The following is a 27,899-nucleotide window of genomic DNA, read 5'->3' as shown; positions in this document are numbered from 1 at the left end:
TAATCCCATTGGGTGCTTCTCCTGTCCATCATTTCAGAGCGCGCACTCCTTTCCGACCTACCGGATGCTCGCGACGTCCGTCAATCTCAAACTGCCTGCCGGCTCCCGCTCTGATTGGAGGAGCTCTCCTTATCACCGCCCCCCCAGGCGGCTCAGCCAATCGCGGCTTGTCCCGCGCGCCTCCACCGCCCCCTGCACCGCACTCCGAAACACCGCGGCGCTTCCTCCCGATTGGTGCAGGCGGGGGCGTCCCCCGTGACGTCACGGCCCGCCTCTCCGGGTGGGCGCCAGGGGCGCGTCCAGGGCGTGTCGCCAGCTCTGATTGGCCGGCGCGGGGCGTCACGTGGCGACGACGGCGCGTGGCGCGAAGGCGGAAGCGGCGCCATTTGCCGGTGCCGCGGGCGTGAGGGGTGCTCGGGGTGCTCGGTGCCGGCGCGGCCATGCCGGGGGCGCGGCGCTCTCTCGCCTCCCCGGTGGTGAGCGGCGTTCTCTGCCCGTGCGGTTCCCCACACGGATCTGCGGTGGAAAGCGGCAGCAGTAGCGGTGGCAGCGGCGGGGGGAACGCGGGGTCCTGCGGGCGGTCGCTGTGCGAGGCCTCCGAGCAGGACCGGCGTCTCCGCACCCTGTTCCAGAAGCTCGACGTGAACCGCGACGGCGCGCTCTGCATCCACGACCTGGCCGTGGGGCTGGGCCGCCTCGGGCTGCAGCGCTCCGAGCTGGATCTGCTGGTGAGCGGCGGCGGGCGGTGGGGTCTGGCCCGGCGGGGCTGAGCGCGCCCGGGATCCGGGGCTCAGGGAGGGTTCGGCCGCTCCCCGCGTCCCGTGTCCGCTCCGGGGCCCTCTCTGTGTTTGTCTCGGGAGCAGGACGTGGACTCTGGAGGCTTTCCAGCTGTGTCCCGCCGGGGCGGCGGTAGCACTATGATAGTACCTGGGTCCTTTAGCGTCCCGTTCCCCGAGCGAGAGCGGGGCTGGGATCCGACACGGCCGCTCCGCTCCCCTCCCCAAGCTCCTTGCCTCAGAGCCACCCTGCTGGCTTCCACGCTAGACCCGGAGGAATCGGCTTGCTTGCTGCCTGTAGGCATGTACTGTATTAACTATCCGTAGTTAATAAGATTAAAACCTTGCTGTTTGGGCAGGGAAAACCATAAAGGAAATCGTGTTTGTGCAGGACTCGGGACAGGGCAGCTTGCATGCTGGCTTACACTAGTGGAAGGTCCTTTGGGAGTGATTCCTGCAGTTAGAGTAATTGTGCAGGTTTCATCCCATCACAGTGTTCCTCATATGAGTCTGGCAGCGTGTTGCTTCTCATGTTTGCCCAGGATGGCTCATGCCAGACTCGTTTATTTTATGGGTTTGGAAATATCTTAGAACGTAGGGAGGCTGCTGTACTGTACAGTTTGCACATATAAACCATGCAGCCCAGGGAGCTTTTTGTGCTCACCACTCTGTGTGATGCTGTACGCTGAGGGCTCCAAGGTTCAACGTGATGCTGCTCTATTAACTGTGACTAGTGTGATTTACATGTCCGTGTGGCTTGTCCTCAGTGCTGCACAGTTTCCCCTGCCCAGTCACTTGTATTTTATGTGCAGGGCCATAAAAAAAACTCGGTATCATGTGAAGATAGGAGATAAACACATGGGTGCAGCCAGGGATGTGGCACTACAGAGTGCCTGAGTTGTACAGGAAGGAAGAAGAGTTTAAGAATAACTTCTGAGTCACTGAAAAGATACTTAATTCAAGTGACAGCTCCTCTTCTCTCCCTGTTCTGGGAGTGGTGCCCCACTTTGAGTGCTTTAATTACACAGTCCTTTCCAGAGTTTCTAGTCCCTTTCTAACTTTGATTCTCCAGCATCTTAACTTCTGACATTTCTTTTTGGTTGGCATCTTCCTAGCTGCTGTAAAATACGAGAATTCCTTGGCAGTGTGATCTTGTGAGTAGTTCAGTTGTGCTGTTTCTAGAAAAAACATGAGTTCTGCTGGGTGCATTTGGCTATGTGGATCTGCTTGTACCACAAGTCACTGTGCATGCCCTGTGACACTGACCTGCTGCCACCTCTGGGGCCAATCCTTGACCTCTGGTAAAAGTCCCCCATGACCCAGAACGTTCTGTGCTTACACCTGCACTCCTGCCTCTGTTTGCATTCCCTTCTCTTTGCATGCAGTTCAGTCCAGCCTAGCATTCTGCAGCCCAGGAGGAAGCACCTTCACACCAAGTGCATTTTTACTTCCCAGCAGAGAGTTTCTGTGCTTGGTGGGAGCGGCACGGAGGAACCGTTCTGCGGGGACCGGAGCTCGCTGCCGAGGGAAGCCCTGCCTGGATGCTGCTTAACAATCCTGTCTTTCTGCTGAAGCCCCTGGCTGTCAGTATTGTTCCTCTGCCTTTTCCTTCCTCTGGCTCCTCTTCCACAGCGTGAGGGGGGTGAAATGTGGCTCAGGGTGCACAGAGAAGCTGATGCTGCCCCATCCCTGGAAGGGTTCAAGGCCAGGCTGGAATGAGAAACTTGATTTAGTAGCAAGGGGTTGGAACTGGGTGCTCCTTTCCCAACTCAAAGCATTCTAGAGTTTGCAAAGCATTGTTAGTATGGTAGAGCATTCCCTCTAGCAGGGTAAAACCCATTGAGAGTGAAAGCATTGAGAGTGAGGATGCAGAGTTCAAAACTCTCAAGTTCCAGTTAAAAATGTGGGAGCAGCCCTCAGCTGGCTAGCAAACTTCTGTGTCGAGCAGTTTTTAGGGAAATCAGATAAACTTCCTGTTTGCAAGGCAGTTCTATTAATAAGTCAGTCCTTTTTCTGCTCCATCCTCAGCTAATTATGGCATCTCAATGCCTAACTAATGTGAGGTCACGCTCAGGGAAAGTGCTCAAGTGTCAAGATAGAAAACCCTTCTGATTTATCGAGCACGGTATTTGGAGACCAATTTGGGCATAAATCACATGGATTGCTTGTGATTAGTAAATTACTTGGTGCCTGTGGTGCACTTTATTTTTCCTTCCATGCAGCAGTACATTTGATATGGGAGTTGCCTTCTAATGTTTGGGAGCAGATGGAGAAAGCATTGGGCTTGTAAAGTGAAGTTATCTCCCATCTTAGCTGTGAGCTGCTCATCTCCCTGCCTCAGTGGGCTAAAAGTCCTCGTGGTAACAATAACTTTTGGGCTGAACTTTGAAAAGAAAATGAGCAATATTTTGGCTCCTTCAATGCTTGAGAGTTCTTGCTGAGATAAAACCCTTTGTGGCATTCCTGGAAAATTGCTGCTTTCTCTTTCAGAGGTGGCCTTCTGTGGTGGGGGAGAGAAAGGCTTGCACTCAGATGTCCTTTGAGGTGGAATTTGCTTATGTAAACGATGTTTTCTTTTTCTTATTTTTTTGTTTTAAGCCATGCTGTTATCTTTAAACCAATTGACAAATACCAGTGTGCCAAACCAGTGAGCCTTGTAATGAAATGCTTGTTTGCACTGGTCAGCATGAAGCAATACACACAGTTCACTCTGTTTGGGCAGTAAAATGATAACCATGTGAAGAATTTTTTAAAAGCCTTTTTTGTTCTACTGTGTGAAGGGATAGTATTTTACTGCTAAATTTCATCTACCTCTGGGATGATAAATGTCCTGTTACTGTTGCTTTCTGACTTTATATAGACCTGTGGAGCTTGAAATATGCACTCAGTGGAAATATGCTGAAACAGAATTGTTTCCTACTTTGTATCTGTAGATGTCCTATTGCTGAAGGAATGTGTGATGGTAATATTTGTGTGTTTGCTAATATAACTGTTTTCCTACTGATCCTGATTAACTGCAGGGCTGGAATGCCATTCCAAAACTTCATCTCTGCTGCTGAAGTTCCAGACAGTCTGAACTGGTGGAATTAATCCCAGCTGCCTAGAGACAGACTGAAGTGGTGAACTTTGTCTGCAGCTGCCTCTTCTGTAGTGCTCAGCATCTTCTGCTGGACCAGTTCACTTTAAGAAACAGAGAAAACATAACCCTTGTCTCTTTTCAGTCCCAGATGTCCTCTTTGCCTCTACCCTAACAGTGATGTCCTCCTTGGTCTTGTGATACTCTCCCCTCCTCTAAGTTCATGTTTTCAGCTGTGATTGCTCCCTTGGAATCAGCTTCCCTGTGGAAAACTGTATCAGCTCCCAGGCTGCTGAAATCTGCTTTCATCACTTCTTCCTTAGCCTCATATCTCCACTCTGATATTCAGGTCCTGGCTGTCCAGACTTCCCCCAAGGTCTGTTTTTTACTTTTCCCATGTCCTGAAGAAGCAAAGCTGTGCTGCTGCAGCTGGGCCCTGCAGTGTTCTGTTTGCATCAGGCTTTTCTCCTGAACAGCTTTGCATTTTAAGTGTGTCCCTGGACTCTTCCAGCTGTGCCTGTGCCATTCTGGGACAATAAATCAGTTTGCTCTTTGGCAAGTGGCTCCATGGATGGATTGAGAAACTTTCTACTGTAGCAGTTGCAATCGTAAAAAAATTTAATCTTGTTTCTGATCAATGCTTTATCTTCTGTCATGACGTCATTTAATTCTTCCTCCCAGGCTCTGTTTCTGTAACTGTTTTTTTGTTCTTCAGCACTTTGGAATACTCTGTTTTATACTGTGCACAGTGTACTGCAATTCTGAGCAGCTGTAAGGGGCAGAAGGAGCAGGGACTTTTTCCAGTGTGATGCTTTCACCTGTTTTCCATTCACAGCCATCTGGAATTGGAGGACCTGAGTTTTGATTGTGTTACAGAAGTCAGTTTATGATAAAAAGAGCAAAATTCTAACACAGTTCTGTAACTTGGACTGGAACATCTCTCCTGCTGTCATTTAGATCTCATGATACATCTCCAAACACACATGCATTTATGCATTATCACATTTTCATGGTTTGTGTGCCCTGAATCCTGCTGGGGCACTTGTGGAGCTTTTAGCTGGGCTTTTGTAATTCACCTTGAAGGGTTGAGCAACACAAGGTTGTATCAGACAAATCCTGTTACAGTTTGATATTCCAGCTGATAGCCTTCCCTCTGCTGCCAACAACTTCTCATCCACCCATCTCCTTACCAATCCCAAAGGATTACCTTTTGTGAATATCCCAAACCAGTTTAATACAAGGTGAAACCATTTTCAATAACATGTTAATTAAATTCACACATTCATGAGTAATGTTTATTAAAATAATAAACAGAATAGATCATATCTGCTGGATCTGCAGGGAGTGGAGGCCTGTTCTTGCTCTTTGTAATTATGAAATGTGTGGTTTGATGGAGACCCTGTTCTCATGCACTTGAGCAAGAGCAGAACTGTAGGTCAGTGATTTAATTGTAGATAAAACTTTCCAATCTGTGGTGAGTGGTTAGTTGGTATGAATTTGGGGTTGTTGCCTTCTCTGATTCAGGCTGAGGACGCAAATGAACTCAAATCCATCACATGAGTTCTTGACAGCTGCAGAAAAGACTTGGAGAAGACAGGCCTTGGCTTTGGCACAAGGAAACTTCTAGTGTTGGTTATTAATAGCCTTGGCCAGCAGCCCTGCAGTGAGAGCTGTGGGACAGGGGATGCCAGGGAGACGGGCTGTGACCCTGCCAGGGACAGCAGGAGGAGAGGGGAGCTGGGGCAGGAGCCTCAGCCTGTCCTGGGGAAAGGCTTTACCCACACCTGTGCCTGCTCAGCCCTGCCTTGGTGTGATTAATGCCTGAAACGGGCAGTGTGTCCACTCAGTGTTCTGAGGGGAGGCTGGTTTTAAATGCAAATATTGCACAGGAGAAACTTGCTCCTGCACGTTTTCCTTACATATAAACAAACAATTGCAGATGAGACAAGTGTTGCTTTATGTACATACATATAGGACCAGGTATATAACTCTTGAGGGATGTTTGTTCTTTCAGGATTGTTTTTGTCCTATCTTGCAGAAAATTGGAGAAGCCTGCTGGTTCTCTGGTTTATTTAGCAGAGACCTTTGTCCTATTTGCACAGTGCTGATGACCAAGGGCTGCTGGCTGACCTTTGAGAGGTGTAGGTGCAACTTGGACTAGAGCATAGAAAATTTAAATGTCAGCATTGTGTGAGTAGAAGGGCATCCTGAATGTCACTGATGTGGCCCCACAGTGTTGCTTCCTGCAGGATGGGATCTGTTCTGAACTGTGTAGGGGAGTGAATGCCTGTGGGAACCCCTCAGCCTGAGTGGAAAGAAACAACAGAACTCATCCAAAGCAGCTGATTGTGCCTGTGTAGAATATGCAGCAGGGCTTTGGTCTTTCAGTGTGTTCTGTGGGACATTTTTTAGTGACCAGCACTCAATACCTTGGTAAGTAGTGGACACATCTCCTTGTCCTCATCTGCATGGATTATTAGAATAGTTGATGTTGGAAAAGACCTCCAGGATAGAGTCCAACCTTTGACTCAACACCACTGTATAAACTAAACTGTAGCACCAAGTTGTTTTGAGAACACCTACCAGAATGGTGACCTCACTGGACAGCCTGTGCCAATGCCTTACAATCCTTTCATGAAAAATGCTTCCTGATGGCCAACCTGAACTTCCCCTGGTGTTGCTTGAGGCCATTTCCTCTTGGGCAGTTGCTGGCTGATTTGGAAAAGAGGTTAACTTCCTAAAACCTCCTTTCAGGGAGGTGTCAGATTACTGAGATAACAGCAGGTAAAAAAACTCCAGACTTCAGCACACTTACTGTTTCTTTTAAATTTTATTTTTAAAATCTAGCTGAATATTGAACAGAACCTTTAAATGGTTGGTGAGCATTAATAAAAGACATCAAAGCCACAATAAGGACTTGGTGTTTTGTTTGAGAGCCCTACAAGATGGTGATGCTGCAGCCCTGGGCCCTGGGTTGCACACAGTATAACATGATACAGTGCTGGGAGGAGGAGAAAGGGGAGGGAGCTTTTTCCTACAGCCCTACTTGTAGCAAATGGGAAATGAGTCTTTGTTCTTGTTCATGTCCTACTGCTATATTTGTCCCTGTGAATGTGGGACATGAGCACAGTTTAATGATGGCCCAGCCTTTGTCTTGGGTGAAGAGGCATAGCTGTGATAACTCATGGGAAGGCAGCTGGGATGGCTGAGTTTTTCCAACTCCCAAGTCATGAGCTGCAGGGAGGTTTCTGGCAGCTAAACTGGTTTGCAGTGAAGAATTCTACTCTTAGAGAAATATTTGAAATTTTTAGATCATGAGTTGCCTGGAAAGACAGAGCTGCTTGGTATGTGAAGCTACATAGTTTAGCCTGAGGAGAGCTGTGTGGGGGCAGGCCTGGGCCAGGGCTGTCCTTCCTCACCACCTGCTTTCTTAACTGTCTGGTGCAGCAAGAAGTTGATTCTCTAATTTCTGAGTATTAAGGATGCTCTGTCTCTTGGTTAATCCCTCTCTTCATATAACATGATATGACCTTGGTGGAACTCTCAGTCCTGGGCAGTGGCTCTGTGCTCCCTGTCCCTGGCCAGCTCTCTCTGTATTTTTGCATTTGGCACTGGCTCTGGATGCCTGAATAGATCAGCCTGGGTAGCTTATTCCTTGTGCCAGGGTTTCTGTAACAAGGAGACCTGGGTTGCTGTGTAGTGTTCCCTGAACTATGCTGTGTCACCTTAATATATGAAAGTACTTGAATGTCACCAGACAGTTTAATTATTTAAGCAGCACTGGCCAAGCATTGAGATTTTATGTCATGGTGTGAGCAGCACCGTGCAGGGTTAACTTCAACTCTTTAAAAAGTGTGAAGTAGTGACATACTTAACGCTTTCCTCTTTCAGAAGTTAAATTTGAAAAGATAAGAGGTGATTGGCAGCTGGTGGTGGCCCATCCCAGCTGGGGGCTGGGTGCACACCCATGTGGGCAGCAGGGCTCCTTGGGGTGCTTCCAGGAGGCTCCCAAGGAGATGAGTCACTGCTCATTCCTGCAGGGTCACTCAAGGAACCAGAGATGCCAGCAGCTCTTCCTGTGCTGGAGGAGGAGAGGGGTCACTGCCTCCCCCTTCTTTTTGCCCTCCCTCTCAGTTTTCACATGTTTGCCAGTTGTGGGTGATGAGGCTCACAAATTCACACTGTGCATTTACTCATAAGTCTTCTAGAAACCATCTTAAAGCAAAAGTTAATTTCTGCCAGTGTACCAGCCTGGAAAAGGCAAGTGTCTGTCTGAAAAGTGGAGTTTTAGACTCGGCAGGTATTGTGATGTGGCTGAAAAGGGTACCAGGATACCTGAATTTATGGCTTATGCAGAACCTCCCTCTGCCAGCTTGCGGTACTGAGGAAAATAATTGAGCAAAACATGTCAGTCTCTTGCTTTTTTCTATCTCTTTTGTCTCCATTTGGATAGATTACAGCTCTTTATTGTCAGCTTCTGCCCAGGCTATCTAATGCCTCCCCATTTTGGTGTGCAGGGCTCTGAGGCCAGCTGCCACAGGTGCCTGCTGTCCCCATGGCTGGTGTGCTGGCCAGGAGCCAGCGTTCAGATCAGCCCTCCTGCTTTTTCTGCCTTAAACCCCAGGTCTGGGTCATGCCAGCAGCTGGAATTGCAGAATAGCTGTCTCCTGATGGAGCTGAGGTTGGGAAAGCTGTTTCACTGTGGTCTAGGGGTTCATTCATGATTTCTAGAAAAAGTGAATTCTTGTTCCTCGCGTTCCTTTGTGTCACCTTTCGTGCTGGACTCACAGGATTTATTTCATCTTTTTTTTGTGTCAATGATTTGCTTCCTGGTGGTGTTGGTAGAGTAATATTTCCTTACAGATTCCCTGTAGGAGTGCAGTTGTCTTGCTTCTAGCTATAATCATCTTGCTGTTACTAGGTTTATAATTCTGGCCTAATAAAATTCCCCACTTGGTAAAATAAATGCTTTTAAATTTTTTTTTTCTTAAATATGATTAGAAACTTCTGTCTGTTCTCAAGGCAGAATTAGTGTGCTGGCAGAATTCCTCTGAGGTTTCCTTCAGTGAGGACAGAGGCCAAAGAAGCATTGCTAAGTTTCTGCTTTAATTACACCCCAGGCATGTAATTTCTTGCAGAAATTATTATTTTCTTATGAAATCTCTGCATGAACAAAGAAAGATGAGGGGGTCCCCGATGTGCACACACCACTAATATTAATACTAATTCAGGAGAACAATTGTAACAGTGTCAGGTAACATCAGCTGTTAAATGGAGCCTTGTGAGTATTGAGTGACCACAGAGGACAAATCTCAAGTTGTGCTTTGGGTGCTTTGCCTTCTCTCTGGTGACTTGTAGCTGTGTGAGTGGCAGGGCAGCCTGCCTGTTGCTGCAGGCAGCTCAGATGCCCTTTCCATGCTTTTCTGGACCCCATCCACGAGCAGCCTCAGCTGGTTACCTCAGCAGGAAAGCTCTGCAGGGTTTTGGCTGGGTTCATGAGGTTTCAGAAGAGCATGGGGGCAAGGTAAGAGCAGGGCTTAAGTGGATGTGTGAGATGACTTGTAGTGGCAGTAAGCTTCAGATTAGTTCACAGCTGCTTGTGAAAACACAGCCTTAGGCTAATAGAAGCTGATTTTGAAGAACTGTGCCCAGTTCAGAAAATCTGCTTTGTTCCTTTGGCTTGAGAGCATTAAAAACTTCCAAATGTCATCTTAAAGGATCTGATTCACTATGTGTTAGAAAGTAGTTTAACTTTTGTGCTTGTAGCTGGGATGACTGACAGCAGCTCAGGGTAATGGAGGCATGACAAGAATTCCTCAGGCTTTTCTGCCTGTGCCTGAGCTGCTGACTGCATCCCAACTGGAACCAGGCTGTGCCATTCCTCACAGAGGGACTGGGCTTTCCCACACCCTCACCCCAGTGGTACTGCCCCATCATTTTTAAGTTTTGTGTGTGGTTACTTGTTGGTATGTGTCAAATTTCAAGATAAAAAACTTTGTTGCATACTGCACATGGACCTTGTGATTAAAAAGCATTTTTTTCTTGTTAAGTAATTCTGGTGTATGTACAGAAGATTTTTTTTAATGTGGTGTCTTCTATGTGCTTGTCTCTCACTTTTTCCATTACTTAGGTTCATTAAAGGAATTCAATGACAGCAAGTTCCCAAAAGTGATGTTCATCTCAAAATTTATGTGCAGTTTGGCTGCTTAAGGCTCTCAGACCTTTTAGATTTTGGACTGTATTTCACATCTAATATTTGTATACTGGAAGTGTCCTGCAGTCTGTCACTCTCTAAAGTTAAAAGCTGCAAACTGAGGTCCTTGGTAGCTCTTGCTGTGCTGTGTTGGGTGGCCCCAGGTGATGGAAGCTGTGGGTTTGTACTCATTTTTTCTGCCAAAACTTAGGGAAGAGTTGCAGTACTTTGGAAGTGAGGCATGCAGTGCCCTCTGTGGACACAAAGAATCTGGGAATATGAAGTAAGTTGATGAACTGTAAAATGGAAAATGCAGGGTGGGCTCTGGTGGGAGGCCGATACAGCTCACTAATCAATGAACAAATGCTGCTGTGGCATTCCTTGTGGAAATCCAAGCAATATCATGTGTCGCTGTGCTTATATACATCAATATCCTACCTTAGCCTAGGTTCCTCCAGCAGAGCTCGGCCAGCCGGCCAAGCAGCGATGCTTTGAGCCCAGCTCTCTCTCACTCTGCTGAATGGCCGTGGGCGCTGTGCTGGCAGCACAATGCAGCACCGAGAGCTATTGTAGGCACGGATGAGACCATAATAGACCGGGGAGAGAGAGAGAGAGAGAGAGACAGAGTGCGCTTAGAGGTTAATGCGGCCACGGCTGGGCAAAGCCGGCTTCTCTCTGCACAACCATCTGCCGCCCTAACAAAGAGCCGCAGCCGGGGAGCCACACGCACGCCTCGGCCGCTGCGCATCGCTCCGGGGCAGTCAGTGCCGGTGCCCGGGGCAGTCAGTGCCGGTGCCCGGTGCCCGGGGCATTCAGTGCCGGTGCCCGGGGCAGTGCCGGTGCCCGGGGCCGCGGGCGCGCTCCTCTGCGGGCGGCCTCCCGCGCCCGGGGCGCGCTCCCGGGCGGCTGCGCGCGCGGCCGCGCTCCGGAGCGGCGCAGTGTCGGGAGCGAGGATTGGCTGGGCACTGCTGCAGTGGGGACGCAGCCCCGGTGCTCAGCATCGCCGGGAGCCGGGACGCGCAGCTCGCTTGGCGGCTCCGAGAGGCTCCTGTCGGAGAGGTTCATCGTTAGCTCGGGCGTCTCGGCTTCTCTGCGCGAGCAGTCTCGGCTTCTCCGTGCCACGGGGCTTGTGCTTTGTCTGTTGCCATCAGATTTCTGAGGCTCTGGTACAATGAGCTGCTTGTCAGGCCAGGCACGACTGCAGTAGCAGCAATTTCAAAAGGCAGGAAGCGTCCGCAGGAGCGGTCTGTAAAGAATCGGAGCCGGTGGAGTCGCTGGGTTGAAGCTCCCGCTGGCTGCCGTGCCGGTTCCCGTCTCGGGGGTGCTTGGTAGTGCAGTCACATCATCCTTGGCAGCGGGCAGCTCCTGAGCGCTCAGGGTTTCCCTGCCTGGGATGCTCGCTGGAGCAGCAATGCTGCAGACCCTGTGGCATTTTCTGTCTAGCTTCCTTCCCAGGGCCATATGCCAAGGTCCTGCAGATGAAAAAGAGGATGAGGCCAGAAACACCACCCCACTTCCAGGCCCCGGGGAGAAAGGGCCAAAGGTGTTGGGGAAGACACAGGACAGAGGGACTGATCCCACTGAAAGGAGACCAACTATCCTACTGGTGGTTGGACCCGCAGAGCATTTTCCAAAGGTAATGGGATATCCAGGGGCCTGAGGAGGGGTTGGTGCACATGACAGTGAGTGTGTGGTCTGCTGGGAGAAGGGGTGTTGCAGGTGGAGTGTGTGAGTAGCTGTGTGTGTGTGTGAATTTGGGGAGGGGGGAGAGGAACAGGAAAAGGGAGCAGGGTCTAACGCGTGTGCTTGCTAGAAAGGAAGGGGGCGGGGGGCAGGGGAGTGACTGAAGAGAGGAGGTGATCTAACCCTCCAAACACGATGTTCAAAGTGTGGGAGAAAAACGCTGTTTAGGGGCAGGGGGGAATATGGGGGCCTCCAGGACTCCTGGGCAACTTGTAAAAAGCATGACTGAGAGGGCAGGGAATGATAATGCAGGTTAGTGGCGAGTCCCACCCCTGCACCCCAGACCAGCAAAGAATCAAATGCATCCTAAAATGTTCTGGAGGCAGTCTCTGGTAATTTGGCAAGCCTTTGGTAAAACTTGCATATTTTGAGCAAATGAATAACTGGCTGAATTATTTGAATGGCAGAGCCCGGAAGAGAGTAAAGACTGTCCCTGGGGAGCGGGTGGCATAAGGGAGAGACTGAAATCTGCGTGAGGATGGGAAGTTCCCAGGGGATGGGAGAGTGGGGAGGTGGTGGGGGCGCTCAGTTGGCAGAGAATAAATGGTGAGGCTTTGTTTGGGGGGAGGTGAACAAAAGCTGCTTAGTTTAGTGCTGGAGCTCCCAGCACAGTGCTGGCCGACTGCAGTTCTGGCTTATTTAATGGAGGGAGTGCTGTCTGTGTCCCCTGAGGATGGTGCAGTCAGCTCTGACTACATGTGGTTTAAAACCAAGGGTGTGAGCTGGGATTAGGGGGGAAGGAGTTGGGCATAAGGCCTCTGAAGGGTGGGGATGATACTGAAGGGCTGCAGCAAGGATAGGGGTGTGTGACTTTCAGGATCCAGTTTATTTCACAGGGAATTTGGCATGGTTGTTGCTGTGAGCTTTCTCTTTAAATTGAGGGATGAACAGGTTTAAATTGGAGAGAGGATTAATTTCTGTTCTGCTGCTGTTTTGAATGGAAACAAGCAGGGCGGCATTTCACATTCTGGGGAGCAGAAGCCACTCCCTGCTTGAATCAGGCTGAAAAATCTGCAGGGACTTTTGCCTTCATCTCTATCCTTAGCAGTTAGCACTGTGCATCCCCTTCCAAAAAAGGAGCATGCGCATTTTCAGGAGGACTTTGGTGCACAGAGGTTGAAGAAGGACAGAGGCTCAGAACTGAAGGAAGTGGTGATGAAAACCTTGGAATTACAGAGCTGAAAATCTCTGGTGTCTTCCAGAGAACAATGGTCTCTCTGTCAGGGAGAGTCCATCTGCTCACACCTGGAAATAAAGCTTTCTCTGAAAGCTGATACCAATCTCCTCTTTCCTGTGTGACCCTGGGAAGTTCTGCTGCATAGGAACCGTAGGATTGGCTGATGGAGAAATACCTAGAGGATAAAGATGTGGTAAAATGGAGTTATTGCATTTTAGCAAGTGACTGCCCATCTGCCAGGAGGTTGTGACTGTGTAATTTTAGCTTGCCCTGATTGTAAACTGAAATGCAGTGCAAAGCTCTTCTGTTGAGGATTATGCAGATATGTTTCACCTTGCAATTCAGGCTGGCTTATGCTTCATCCAGCCCATGGCTCAGCTGATGGACAGTAAGTAACTTGTTAAGATGCAATGACTTGTTTGTGCTTGATCAGATATCAGTGTTCCAATTACCTGGCTGAAGGAGAAGAGACTTTGGGAAAAGTCTCATACAGCCTTAGGGATAGATAATAAACCACAGTGAGCAAAGAGTGTTATTTAGTGCTAATAGAAAATGGGGGCTTTTGTTCTCTGCCACTGGCTGGCTGTAACCTTGGGAGCAGTCTCTTGATTGATAGGCCACTTCATTTTTAAAAACACCTGTTACTACTTCTCTTCTAAAACCACACAAAATACCACACCTGGTACTGGGGTTTCTGTAAGGAATTGATGTGTATCCATAAACTTCACTGCAGGGGCTTCCTGCCGTGGTTCTTCAATCTTGTTATTGCTGTGTTCCTCCTCAGATGTTTACCTGTTCCAGGCTGTTCCAACATGAAGCTGTTATTGCAAATATGGGGAGAAAACACTGATTGCAAATGTGTTATGCTGGCTCTGGATCTGTGTACACAGGAAACAGGCATGATCTGCCCCTGATGTCACCATCTGGACTTGTAACTTTGGATCCGTGTGTTGTTGGTGGAACAGGTGACCTTCCCTGGTTACCTTTATGTCAAATATCACATAGTGCTCTCTGCTGTGCCTGCTCTCTTATCCCTCCCCTGGCAAAGCTGGGCTGGTTGCAGCTCTTTACTCTGCTGGGGTCTCTTAAATCATTAACTCCCCTCCTTCATACACTGAACACTCTCTGTGCTTTGTGAGGACTTTCTGTACTGTCCAATTAATTATAAGCTAGTTTCCAGAAATTGAAAAAGACCAAGTCAGCAGAACCCAGTGAAACCTTCTAGCAATAGGGTTGGAGCCCAGAGAGCTGTTTTGCCTCTGAAGGAGGATGTTACGTGACTGTGACGCTTGCTGGTACTTGATATTTTTAGAGCCTTTTTTTTTTAGTAAAGTAAATTCAAAATTAAACAGCATACTTTCCTGCTCCTTGTATGGCTGCATCTTTCCATCCCTTGGGAGGTACATTCTGGAGGTGATGTAGTAAACCAGTGATGAAGCAGATGCCCAGAAGTGTACAAATTACTTGGAAAGGTTAGCAGGGATGGCAGGGTATGGAAACTGGTACCTCATGCAGCATTTAAAAGAACCAAATCCTATAAATAAAATGAAAATGAGTTTGCTAAAGGGACAAAGAGCTATGTTTGCCTTCCTTCATGGCTCACTTTTCTTGTCATCAGGGAAACTGCAGAGGGTATTAGCCAGGCTGGCTCCACATGGCCCAGCAATGTGTCGGTTCAGTGTCAGAATCGGTGGATGGAAATATCAGGGAGGAGTGACTTCATTTGAGCTCTGTGCCCTGTCCTTGCTTTGGTCAGGAATAGACAGTGCTAATGAGGGATGTACTGTCCATAGCTGGTGCCTGGAGCCCTGGGCTGTGTGTGCTGCTGCCTGCAGGTGCTGGGGCAGTGGGACTGGCTCTGTGTGTGCTGAGATGTGGCCAGTGACCCCACGCCAGTGTCCCAGCAGCACTGATCCCTGCAGCTTTGGAGAGCTGCCTGGCTCCTGAGTATTTCCAGCTTTACCAGGATTTTTAAAGCTGAAATACAAAAACTTCTTAATACTTAAGTTCCCTTTGTCATTATAACCTGAATTGCTGGTATAAACTTCATTTGTAATCTGTCTCTCCTTCTTAGCTCACTGTTCTGTAATTAATACCCTGCTTAAAATCAGCTTTAACTTCATTAGCTTTCTCCTTTCCTCTGACGTAGGTAGAAGGGCTTTTTTTCCTAAAATATGCCGATTTTGCCTTTTGTCTCTAGCTGCCAAGTCCAAACAGAGTTTCTTAGGAAAATCTGCATCATGTTGGCATAGCAACTGAGCTGCCAAGCAGCTATAATAGTGATGCTTGGCAACTCGTGGGAAGGACTACGGAGGATCTTAAGGCTTTGTGAAGCAAATCTGAGTTAGATTTGTTCACTTACTGCCTGTTGCTGGGGGTACCCACTCTGCTCCCCTCAGTTTGGTGCTGGACAGTGGGGTGTAGGTGTTGTTAGGGTGCTGCTTGCAGTGGGACTGGCCTTGGTGGGAAGGCTGGGCTGTGCTGTGGGCATGCATGCAGTGAGCTGCTGCAGCAGCTGATCTTTAAGAGGATCTGGAGTCCCTGAGAAGATCCTGTTTTCATGCAGAGAGACGTCAGCAGGGAGTAGGTTAAGCCTAGTTAGGTAACCTGGCCGTGGTGCCATGGTAGGTGAGGTGCCCCAGGAAGGGCAGAGGACACCATTGTAGGTCACGAATCCCAAGGGTACTTAGTTGCTGTGGGTCGTGATCCATTAAGCTTTTATAAAAAAAAATCCTTGAAATGAAGCCAGAGATTAAATATTCCCAGTTGGTGTGATTGACATGCAGCTCCATGAGCAGCTCATTACAGACCTTGGCTTTGCTGCAGAGAACAAAACACCGCGGCAAAGATGTGCAGGCACCGTGGGCATGAGGGCCTGAGGAGGGGAGTGCTGCTTGGACTTTGCTCGGGCAGGCAGGCTGTTCAAACACAGCCAGCACTCGAGAATGTTGCTGTGTCCGCAGCACTGGGCACGGCTGTTATCCTGGCTGGCTTGAACCAGTTCAGCAAACACACTTTGTTACTTCTGCTGCAGATAGGATTTTAGTGTTTGGGTTATGGGCTGTGGCTTTTTGCATCTTCCCTGTGTGATAACTTCTCTTTGATTAATACCAAGACTATAACTTTATTTAAAAATGATGTCAGCAGTCAGTGATTCTGTCCTGAACAGCATTGTTACCTCCTGCACATTGGTACTCTCTCTGGAGAGCGAGGTGTTATCTGTACCTCAGACTCCACCAAATGCTCAGGAAGCTGTAATTATACCTGCACTAAATGGTGCTTGTGCCACACTCCCTCCAGCCTGGCTTGCACCTAATGAGAGCTCAGGAACTGCTTACAAAGCAGTTAAACTGTCAAGAGTACAAACTGGAAAATTGTTCTGCCCAGGACACTTCTTGTAGCACACAAATGATTGCAGTGTTTAATTGGAGTCAGAAGAGGATGAAAAAAATTAAGCTGGTGTAACTGCTGTGTGGATGCTTAGCTAGGAGGCTTAGGAGCAGCTGGGGCTGTTTTGAAGGCTGCCCTTGATGTGGGTGATTTTCTCTGTATTTGGCTCAATGACAAACCTCCACAGGCTTTATTGCTGCTGTGTTGGTAACTGGAGTGCTACAGAGGGGAGAGATCTTTGTGTGCAGGGGGTGTCTGCTCTTAGCTGGCACAAGTGGTTTCGGGAGAACTTGCAAACAAAGCCAGTCAACTCTGGCATAATAAAATAACCTCGTAAAAGTGGAAAACTTTTGCTTAAGCTGGCTATGCTAAAACAGTAAGTGGCTGGCATCCTGTTCCTACTGCACTTTTGAAAAATAATTTTTGGGAAGGCAGCGATAGTCCTCCCGATGGGACTGTGATGGGAGAGGTTGTGATCAAGACTGCTACCTGTATAAATCCCCGCAGAGGTGAGAACAGGATCAGGAAAGGACTGATCAGTAAGGCACAGCCAGAGTGTGCTGGCCCTAGGCCAGGGGCCGTGGGTTAAGCGGCCCGCAGTGAGAGTTCAGTGCCGGGCGGTGATGTAAGGCGTGAGGGGAGCCGCGTGTTGGGCAATGGCAGCGCTCACGTGTGTGCCGGCACCGGCGGGGCGGGACCGCCGGCCCCGGTTCCCTTTTAAGCACAAGGGCCGGGCTTGCGCAGCCAATCCCGCCGGAGCCGGCTCGCTCATAGCCGTGTGTCATGAGACTCGCTGGCATTTCCTTTCCGCTCGCTGCTGAAATTAGCTCCGGGGAATCGCTCGCTTGGACTTCCCTTCCTCGCCGGTCGCAGTGAGCAGGGCAGCGAGTGCTGGGCTCGGAAGATGCTCTGCCTCTGTCTGTACGTGCCGGTGTTCGGGGAGAGGCAGACGGAGTTTGAGTACTTTGAGTCGAAGGGGCTGCCGGCCGAACTCAAATCCATCTTCCGACTCAGCCTCCTCATTCCTTCCCAGGAATTCTCCACCTACCGCCAGTGGAAGCAGGTATGGCCGTAAGAGAGGAATAGAAGGGAAGGAGGTGGTGTTTAATGCATTTAGGGGCTTGCTTGAGAGGGGGAGAAGATTGTGATGGCTCTGTTGTAATAACTGAGTGAAGCATGGAAATGCTTCTCGTGCCCCTTGGCAGGGATTGCTGAACCAGTGTGGAGCGATTCTTTTGTTTTCTTTTTGATTCTTTTGTTTTGAGTTGGATGAGGTCTCAGTGCCTGTAAGACTGTTTAAACCAGCTGATGTGAGTTAAATAGAAAAAAGGGGTTTTCCAAACTATGGAGTCTTCTGCTTCTATGGGTCTGTTCAGAAACAGCATTTCACATCCTCTTCCTCCTCCTTACATTCTTCCACATGCCTCCTCCTGACAGCAGGGCTGGAATGTGGAGTCAGCTGAAGCTGGGGAAGGTGAGCAGGTTTGTGCTGGGAGGAGGAGAGCAGCTCAGTGAGTGACTCAGCCAGGGTGGGTGGGCTGAGCTGGGGAAGGTTATGCAAGACCCTTTTGCTTTGCTGTGGAAGGGACATGCATTAAATCCGTGGAGTTTCCCATCCTGATGTGTCACAGCTCTTGCTTTCATCTTGCTGCTATTTTTTTTTTTTTTCATGCTCAGGCTGTCAAGAGCCCAGAGAGCTGATTATTGATCAGCCAAGCAGGGGAGGCTTTTTACACCTCTGAAAGGACATGGACAGCAGGCTGGAAGGTGTGTGGTGACCACAGGAACTTCTGCAGCCAAAATAGCTGTTAATGGCCAGATTTCATGTTGAAAGTGAAGAGGTGCAGGCACATACTTGTTCACACCTGCAGAGGAGATGCTGGGAGCTTGGTTTCTCACCCCTCACACGTGTGCTGAGGGTTACTGTCGGGCAGGCAGCGTTTCTGTGCTCTGGCTGTGGGGGAGGAAGGGCAAAGCTTTGATTGCCTGCAGTCTCTGATCTCTCAGGCTGCATTTCTGCAGCTGAGAGAGAGGGAGCAGTTGCAGAGTCACATCTCTGTTACAGTGCCTCCGAATTATGAATGCCTGTCAACTGGTTGGGGGTTGCCAGTGAGAGGGAAGCCCTGATTCAGCTGTTCAAGCCATGTGCTGACAGCAGAGGGGTGTTGGTCTATATTTAGCCCACCAGTTGAATGTGAGGTCGTATCTGAACTTCACAACGGTCATATGATAAATGGCAGGGTAGGAATACTGGGCATGCCTTGGAGGTCAGGGCAGCTGGGACAGCACTTTCTTATTTAAGGTGCATAAAGTGATTAGGAATAATCCTCATAGCATTAGGGCTAAAGAGGCAGGACTTGCTGGGTGAGGGAGAGCGTTTCAATAACGAATTATTTAGTACTGGAGTAATTTAAAATGACATTGAAACAAAGACTTACGGCTTATGAAGGGGACCAGTGGTCATAGACTGAGCACATATCACAGTGAGTTTAGGCTTGCCTAGTACTTTGAATGCTAAATATTGAACAAGACACTGGTGAACAGAGGGTTAACCCATTTCATCTCAGCTCAGAGCTTCCTTAACAACCCATCTGTTATTAACATAAATGTTACAAGAATTAAAGCAAAACTTTGGGTGATACACTAGACTGAATCACACCTAATTGAGTGTTGCTCACTGATGTTGGAAAAGACTTAAAGGCTGTCAAAGGCAAGTGACTGAATCAGGAGGGGAATAGGAACTCCCTGAGCCACATTCTTGAAGTCTGGAGATCACCTCACCTGTCAGCATGCAGCCATGTGCCCTCAGAGAGGACAGTCCATGGGCTCTTGCCTCACTGAGTTGCAGTTAGGTAATTAGTCATTTACCTTGTCCTAGATGTCTGGCACAGTTTGATCTTGATTTTAGCTTTGTCCTACTAAGAACCTATTCTTGCTCTATATGCATCTCATGGAAACTTGTGTAATTAAAGCACGTAGCTTCAGGGTGCCTAAACCAGTTCACAGAAGGTTTTTATCTTTGGCTGTGTTCACTAGAGCTGGGCAGGATTGTGCTGGCTGGAGTTAGTTACTGCCAGAGGGAGCTTACTTCTCTAAGGATTGTAGTAGGCATGGAATTCCTTCTCCTGTTCAGTTTATTTTTATAAGCTCAAGTTTTGTGATTCACTTTTTATGCAGATCTGTTGACTCATACTTAATTCTAGAACCTCAACCTCCACAAAGACTTTGCAAAATGTTAATCAAGGTACAGTCCTGAGATTGGACACATGACACTAGCATAATATCCCTCATAAAAACATGAGGCATTTCATCTGTGTAATGGACTTTGGGAAACAGTTGGAATCAGGTGACTTTTCTATGCTATGGCATTGCTCAACTCTATTAGAAGAATTACAATTCTGTCAGCTACTTTTTGGAGAAAAAGTCAAAGTTGTGTGGGAAATGTTTTAAAGATGGTAGAAGGGGAGATAGATCTGTCTGAGTGAACAAAGGAACTGACAGTTCTTTGTTGTTTTCTGAACAGAAAATTGTGAAGGCTGGAGACAAAGACCTGGATGGACAGCTGGATTTTGAGGAATTTGTTCACTATCTCCAGGACCATGAAAAGAAGCTGAGACTGGTTTTCAAGAGTCTGGATAAAAAGAATGATGGTAAGGACCTTTCTCATGCTCAGGGTGGACTGGTGCAGGTGTCAGCCTGTGATGTGTATCCTTGAGCTCACTGGATTATCTTCCCAGGCCGCATCGATGCCCAGGAGATTGTCCAGTCCCTGCGGGACCTGGGGGTCAAGATCTCTGAACAGCAGGCTGAGAAAATACTGAAGAGGTGAAGATGGCTCTGGTTTTTCTGTTTTATGTCAAGGGAACTAGAAAGAAATGTAGGGACATGGAACCCTCCCTTCTCCCCCTGTATGCACTTTCCAGAGACTTTGGTTCCTCCCTTTTTTCCTGTTACTTTCTATTTTCATTTCTCCCTGTGAATTGGCATACAAATATAAAATCATAATGCTTAGTTGAGACTTACTGTCAGAACCTCTCCCTGACCTGTTGAGGGGAAGTGCTTGCACCTAAGCTGATTTGCATCCCTGTCTGACTGTCCTGCTGCCCTGAGCTTGCTGCTGTGGAGAGGGACTGTGCAGTTGCTCTTTGGAAATGCTAAGTGCTTTATGCATGTGGCACTAACATGTTAACAACCACTTATTTGTGCTGTTTTTTTCCTCTTTTTTTCCTCTGCTACCTTCCCTCTGTCTGTTTGCCTGTGTGTCAGAATAAGGACGGGACACTTCTGGGGTCCTGTCACCTAGTAAGTATTATTTTCCCTTCAGTGTCAGTTATGTCCCTGAATTTGGTAGAAGGGTTGCAAATATTGTTGTGGGCTGGTTAGAAGGGAGAGAGAGGGGAGGAAAGAGAGAGCCCACTTCTACCTTTAGCATTGTTTGGTGAACAGGAGGTTTCCTGGCTTTGTCTTGTGTCTCTTTAGAAGTCTTTTAGTGGTTGCTTTGCAAAGCTCTATTTGGTGTAGGCTTGCATAATCAAAGGGAAGGGGAGGAGGAATTTGTCACCCAGTGGGAGTCTGTACTCACCTGATGATCAATCTTTTTAGCATGGATAAAAATGGGACAATGACAATTGATTGGAATGAGTGGAGAGACTATCACCTGCTGCACCCCGTGGAGAACATTCCTGAAATCATCCTGTACTGGAAGCACTCCACGGTAAGAAAAACAGGTCTCAGTCTTTGCCCAGCTTCTCAGTCCAAGTCCTGGCCCCCAGGAGCTGCTATCAGCAGTTCTTATCTTTCTCTTCATGGTTCACAGCTTCCCTGTAGCCCTTGAAGCTCAATTGCTTCCTGTCCTCTGCTGTAATCTTGCCACATATCACTGTCACAGCTGCTGGCACAGGTGATGATGACTGCAGTACTGCAGGGAGCTGAGGGTGTTCTCTTGGTGTGCACCTCCAGGAGCTCCTGCCAGGGGCCAGCCCCAACTGGTTCAGGACCTGTTAAAACTAGAACCTGATTCCAGAGGCAGCCATCCTTCCTGGAGTTATCTGTTTGTGAATAGTACTCGCTGAGATTTAACAGGCTGCTAGCTTGGAAGGTTCTGGAGAGGTCCAGCTTTTCTGCCATGCAGCTGCCTGCAGTGGGTCAGTTTGTTCCTGAATACCTGCAGTATTTTGATGTAGACAAATGTTCAGCAGTTGCCAGGATCTTGGAGAGAAATCCCAAAATCAGAACTCAGTTTCCCCAGTGACACATCCTAGCAGTGGCAGCTCCTGTGGCCAGGCACAGCAGTTAGTGGCTGTAGATAAGCTGCTGGCCTGGAATAAGCAGATCCTGTACTTGAGCACCTGCTGCTAGGAAAGAGCAGTAAAACTTCAGCAAGATCACTGGCTGATGAAGCATTTCTCAATACCTTCTTCTTTTGCAGATCTTCGATGTGGGAGAGAATCTGACTGTCCCTGATGAGTTCACAGTGGAAGAGAGGCAGACAGGGATGTGGTGGAGACATCTGGTTGCAGGTGGAGGTGCAGGTGCCGTGTCCAGAACCTGCACAGCTCCCTTGGACCGTTTGAAAGTGCTCATGCAGGTATGATGGAGCAGTTCCAGTTTGTTTAAATACCTGAGCAGATTCCTTTAACAGTTATGGTTATAATGTTCATCAGCACAGTGCAGCACTCTGGCCAACGTTAATCTTGTCATTCTTTTATTACTGTTTTTAAAAGCATTTTGAATTATTTAAGTGATCAAAGTAATATTAAAAGGTTATTATTCATTGACTAGAAAAAGTACAGAGAATTTTTTTTGGGGTAGACATGTCAAAATTGCTGGTAATAATATGGAAAACTTGGGTTTTGGTGACACAGATTAAAATCCTATGTTCCGTTGAGAGACCCTGAAGCCATGAGAGTTGAAATGAATGTGGTGGTCAGTTGGCAGAGCTTGTATTCAGTATTATCAGCATTAGGAAGGAGTTGGAAAATTTTGATTTTAGCCTGCTTTGTCACTGCTCTAGATGGGTAGTTGATCCTGTGCTAAGTAAGGGAAAAAGCCAAGACAGTTGCCTGTTTAACCTTTCCTCCCATTCCAGAGGGAGATATTGATTAGATTGATTAGTTAACGCTAGACTTGGCAAAAAAGAAAAGAAGCTTGCTTTCCCCATTGTCGAAGTTATCTGGAAGGGATTAAAGCCTTGGCAGCTCTCTGGGTAAACAAAAAAGCGCCCTTTTGTCCCAGGATTACAGAAAAAACGTTGCACTGTCGTAACGGGGCTGGAGCTGATGCAGGTTTGTGGCTTGTCCCTGTCCCAGGTGCACGCCTCGCGCAGTAACAACATGTGCATCGTCGGCGGCTTCACGCAGATGATCCGCGAGGGCGGCCCCCGCTCCCTGTGGAGGGGCAATGGCATCAACGTGCTGAAGATTGCCCCCGAGTCAGCCATCAAGTTCATGGCCTATGAGCAGGTGAGGGCACGGCTGTGAGTGCAGAGCAAGCTGGAAAGAAAGCGATGGCTGAGATCAGTCTGTCTCACTGTCTGTCTGTCTGTTGTGGCTTCTGCAGATCAAGCGGTTCATTGGCACCGACCAGGAAATGCTGAGGATCCATGAGAGGCTCCTGGCTGGTTCTCTGGCTGGGGCCATTGCACAGAGCAGCATCTACCCCATGGAGGTGAGGCAGGAGGCTGAGTCCAGCCCAGGAGGCTTGTGGGTGGGAAAATTATCACACCATCACTGTGATAATTAATTAATGAGTTCTCAGAGGTGGTACCAAGCAGTACTGCTTGCAGGACTTGCCGTGGTCCTGACAGTTCTGCTCCTAGGAATGACTTTGTACATTGTTCTCCTGCTGATTCTCCTGTAAGCCTTCATGCTATTTATTCTTGTCCTCTAGGTTCTGAAAACACGAATGGCTCTGAGGAAGACAGGACAATATTCAGGCATGTTGGATTGTGCCAAAAACATCCTTGCAAAGGAGGGAATGGCTGCCTTCTACAAAGGCTACATCCCCAACATGCTGGGAATCATTCCATATGCTGGTATTGACCTGGCAGTCTATGAGGTATGAGGCCTTAAACCTATTGTTAAGTTAAGCTTAACAATTACTATATTATGTTTTATGTTATTATTAACCTATTGTAGGGCTGTGCTGCTTGTGTGGCCTTATCACTGTCAGACTTATCAGTCATGACAGGAGTTCAAGTAATTTATCAGCATTTTCTTGAGCACCGTTACAAAGCACAAATGTATTTTTTTAACCCAAAAATGGCTTAAAAGATAATCCAATATGATTCTAGTTCATAAACCATAGCAGCATCATGCATGGCCCCTTGTTTCTTTTCTTCATGAAAAATTTGCAGCAGAAAATTAAAGGAGGGATTTTCCTCAGCTATGACAGCAACAGCAGCTGAAAAAGATTTGAGAAGCCCTGTACTTTTGGCTGAACTTGCCTGGAACTTTCTGGGCCTTTACTCTAGATCATTCATGAAATGTGATACTCCTTTACTTGCCTCTTCCCTGCTGACCTTGGCCTTGTTCCTTCCAGACACTAAAAAATACCTGGTTGCAACGCTACGCCGTCAACAGCGCTGACCCCGGGGTCTTTGTCCTGCTGGCCTGTGGCACCATCTCCAGCACCTGTGGGCAGCTGGCCAGTTACCCACTGGCCCTTGTGAGGACACGCATGCAGGCCCAAGGTGAGAGTTCTGGAACAGTGGGAACTCCTGTGGTGGTGTTTGCAGGGGTCCCAGGACCCCCAGGGAAGAGATGAGAATGTTGTCTCCATGTTTCAGAAGGCTGGTTTATTATTTTATAAAATATATATTTTAAAATTATACTATCTTAATATATTATTATGTTATTATATCATTATTTTTATTATACAGAATTATATATTTTATATATAATTATATAATAGAAATGCATTAATATTATTTTAAAACTATACTGTAAGAATAGAAGATTTCATTAGATTAGATTTCGTAGATTTCATCAGAAGGCTAGCAGGGAATAGAACAAGAATGGAATGAATAACAAAAGCTTATGTCTGACTGAGAGTGTGAGACAGCTGGACTGTGATTGGTCATTAATTAGAAACAACCCCATGAGACCAATCACAGATGCACCTGTTGCATTCCACAGCAGCAGATAATTATTGCTTACATTTTGTTCCTGAGGCCTCTCAGCTTCTCAGGAGAAAAATCCTAGCAAAGCGATTTTTTCAGAAAATATCATGGCTACAAACTCCTGCCTTTGTTTTTGAGCAAGGGTAAAAGTTCTTTAGTGTCAGCATTGCAGCAACAGTCTCAGCTGGCCCCCACAGCTGAGCCAAGGGCTGTTTGTGATGCTGCAAGGGCACACTGGACTTTGTGCTGCCCTTCTGACCTCTGAGCTCAAGGACCTCCAGGACAGAGGTTCTGTTTTGCTCAGATCAGCAGCTGTGGGCTGAGGGCATCTGCAGAGAAGTTTGAGAAAACACTTGCAGTGTGCAGCATAGAATGGGCAGCTAAGAAATTAATGCTGTCCCCCACCAAGCACCTTTGCTCTGGGAACATCTGAAAGCACATGGATCAGTACTGCTCTTGGAAACAAAAGTGTTTTCACCACAGAGGCTGCATTATTTATTGTGGCTTTCCCTGTTGCAGCTTCAGTGGAAGGTGCTCCTGAAGTGACCATGAGGGGACTGTTCAAACACATTCTGAAGACAGAGGGAGCGTTTGGGCTTTACCGGGGCCTGGCACCCAACTTCATGAAGGTGATCCCAGCTGTGAGCATCAGCTACGTGGTCTATGAGAACTTGAAGATGACTCTGGGCGTGGACTCACGGTGACCAGGAGATGCTGAGGACTTGGAACTCTGAAATCTTGGGATGCAATCCCAAGACATATAAGCCATCTCTCATTCTGTGAATGTGTCGACACTAAGCTGACTAAGCAAAGCTGTGAAATCTCAGATTGTGAGTCAGTAAGGAACGGGGAGGGGAGGATCTGGTGTCCTTTGCCATCTTGCTACTCAGAGCTCCGCATAAACCATCACGGGGTCCTTTTTGTTGGGCCTTTTGGGAGACCAGGAGCTGAACTCCTGGGAGATCTTAAGGTGGGAGTTGCTGAGGTCAGTTCCCAGCAGTATGACAGAGTAGCAAAGATTTGGGTTACAGGTCTGCTCTCAGCGTGTTGCCTGTACAGAGCTGTTTGCCTACAGATGAGCACCTTCTGACTTGCTGAAAGAGCTTCTTTTTCCATTCAGAGAGCTGCTTTTTCCATTCAGTTGTTTAACTTCCTGCCCGTTGTTTAAATTTGTACAAACCTTGTGTAGGAGCTGCTGCCACACCAGGCTTGTTATGTTTACAAATATTCCTTCGGGTGGGAGACATTCATGTTCTGCTTCCAAGAATTGACATGAAATGTAACTTTGATCTATACTGGTTTGGAGGGCTGGTGGGCAGTGGTTTATCCAGCCAGGCTGAAGGTTACTTAAGCCAGCCTGATGAAGAATTAGGATTATTTATTTTTTCTAGGTTTAAGTGTGTCTCATAAACCCACTAACAAGATGCACTTACTAACAGAAGCAGCAGACTAGAGCCTGCATGCCTGTATCCTTTGCATGCCGGGGTTGGCTTGTCTTATTCTCTGCAGGGGCTTGGAAAGGGGCAGGAGGAGAGCCCTGGGCTGCCCGGCACTGTGATGCATGGCTTTGGTGAACAAAGACAAAACAAGCACAGCTCCTGTGCAGCTGTGCTCCCAGCACGACAGGAGAGCCCCTGCACAGCACTGCATGGACCATCCCAGCCTGCCTGGTGCCAAGGAGAGCTCGTGAACCTTTTCCAAACCCCGTGCCTATGCTGCTATCTTATCTCTTTAGACCTCTTGGTAGATCCGCGTTCAGGTTTCCATTGGTGCCGTGCAGGCCCCAAGTCAGGAATGTCTGCTGTGGGAAGGGGTGTTAGGGAGAGGGGCTGTCACTGGGAGAGGGGAGATTTCAGTCCTGAGGACATGCTTGCTTGCCTTTCAAAGGGTGCTTTTCATAAGGCTAAGGGAAAGAGATGGCTTTAAAATTTCTCTGATAGCATTATGGGCTGCTTTAGTTAATAGGATCCAGCTGCTGAGGCCTGGGAGATCCTCACCCAACTTTTCATTTTGGGTAAAATGGACCAGCGTTGCATTCCACTGTTTTATTGCTTAAAGCATATTTATTTTGTATTTATTTGAACAGAGTTATTTCAGACTATTTTTATAGGTTTGTTTAAATATTGTTACTGTGCTTGTATTTCTCCTGTTTTAAAAAGTTCTCTATTAGTTCTTTTGCATCACACAGCTGAGTCGTGGGGAGGGACACTGAAATCACTCATGTACTTTCCCTCTGGGGCTGGAACTGCCTTTCCCACGTCTGGGTTTGTTGCTGGAGGACCTCAGCCCAGAGAAATTGTGTAGCAAGAAGCCATAGGAGAGAAGGGAGCAGATGAGGAAAGCAGAAGCTTGGGGAGAGGGTGCACTGTGAGGCTTGCCTTAGCTTGGAATGGCCTCTGTGCACACAGAAAGGCTTGGGGGGGATGGCTGAAGGTGGGAAGTGGAAGGTCTGTGGATGTTGGATGTCACAACAGTCAATTAAGAGAGCTTGGGGGAGTTTTGAGGTAAAGGGGGAAGAGAGAAATCTCAGGGACTAAAGACAATACACATTTCCAGAGGGATGGAAGGAAACTTGCACTTGGACACGAGCTGCTGCAGTTGTGCTTCAAGGCTGAGTCAGCAGCCCCTGCTCTGAGCCAGTGCTCATCACGTGCAGGAGGACACTGTGGAGATGTGTGTGAGAAATTGGAAAAGGATTTGCTAGCACTCAAACAGCTGCTTTGCTTCTGACAGATTTTGGTGGTTCATGGAGAGTCTCCCGGGTGAGACTCTGCCTTCACTTTCAGTGCTGTAGCCACGTGGAAATCTAACCAACAATGGATTAGTGATATGATTTTTTTTTTCACCCCCCTCTTCCTGAGACCTAAATTCTGCAGTGGCTCCTTCCTACCAGTGTGGCCTAATGAGAATATGAATATCAGAATGCAAAAATCAATGCAAAATGACAACCATCTTTGTAGCTGTAACCACAAATTGTTATAATGCAAATCTAACTCGGATTCTTCATGTAGGGAACAGTCTGCTAATAAAGGTCTGATAAAGAGATACCATGTCTCCATCTCTTCCTCTGGTTTATTGGTGCTGTTTGGGGCCAGACTCTTCCTGGGGTAATTCTCACCAAGGACACTGCCAGTGGGAAGGATTCTCACTGAGGGCATGGGAGAACAGAATTCTTAAAAACAAAGCCAGCAAGATCAAGGCTGGTGATAGTGGTGATGAGTCAGGGATGTTCAGACTCTGTTTACCTGCCTGGGTATTGCTGGACTTTGCTCACTTCTGCAGTATCCACAACACTCTGTTCAGAGACGTGAATTTCCCAGAAAAAACAAAGCTCTGCAGTCCAATTATTCCCTTGAAAGAACCTGGCTTATACCATTTCCAAAATAAAGCCTTTTTGTACAGGTTTTTTCATGAAAAACAACCCA

The 27,899-nt window shown here is 47.8% G+C and overlaps 1 protein-coding gene across 6 annotated transcripts; it reads left to right on the top strand.

The window, feature by feature from the left end:
• The first annotated feature begins 404 nt into the window (after positions 1–404).
• SLC25A25 (solute carrier family 25 member 25) lies at positions 405–27,519 on the top strand. Of its 6 annotated transcripts, none has more exons than XM_063174799.1 (11): positions 405–728; positions 19,879–20,005; positions 20,093–20,180; positions 20,622–20,657; positions 20,958–21,069; positions 21,784–21,942; positions 22,664–22,816; positions 22,914–23,021; positions 23,244–23,411; positions 23,895–24,045; positions 24,994–27,519. In XM_063174799.1, the coding sequence occupies exons 1-11, from the start codon at positions 441–443 to the stop codon at positions 25,176–25,178; spliced, it is 1,575 nt and encodes a 524-aa protein (XP_063030869.1). In that variant the 5' UTR covers positions 405–440; the 3' UTR covers positions 25,179–27,519. The 6 variants fall into 6 exon arrangements, with proteins under 6 accessions (XP_063030869.1, XP_063030870.1, XP_063030871.1 ...); XM_063174801.1 differs by lacking the exon at positions 405–728 and adding an exon at positions 11,082–11,681; XM_063174803.1 differs by lacking the exon at positions 405–728 and adding an exon at positions 17,093–17,418.
• Positions 27,520–27,899: the final 380 nt, after the last annotated feature.

The sequence above is a fragment of the Melospiza melodia genome, chromosome 22 (assembly GCF_035770615.1).
Source record: "Melospiza melodia melodia isolate bMelMel2 chromosome 22, bMelMel2.pri, whole genome shotgun sequence".
NCBI lineage: Eukaryota > Metazoa > Chordata > Aves > Passeriformes > Passerellidae > Melospiza > Melospiza melodia.
The sequence above is the reverse complement of the archived record's forward strand: the minus strand, read 5'-3'. Positions and strand labels throughout refer to the sequence as shown.

What these genes read in the sequence shown, in the direction of transcription:
- SLC25A25 (XM_063174799.1), top strand. Translation starts at nt 441, where the DNA reads ATGCCGGGGGCGCGGCGCTCTCTCGCCTCCCCGGTGGTGAGCGGCGTT. An exon ending in GCTCCGAGCTGGATCTGCTG is followed by an intron (nt 729 to 19,878) that starts GTGAGCGGCGGC and finishes TTTTCTGAACAG; the next exon opens with AAAATTGTGAAGGCTGGAGA. An exon ending in GCAGCATCTACCCCATGGAG is followed by an intron (nt 23,022 to 23,243) that starts GTGAGGCAGGAG and finishes CTTGTCCTCTAG; the next exon opens with GTTCTGAAAACACGAATGGC.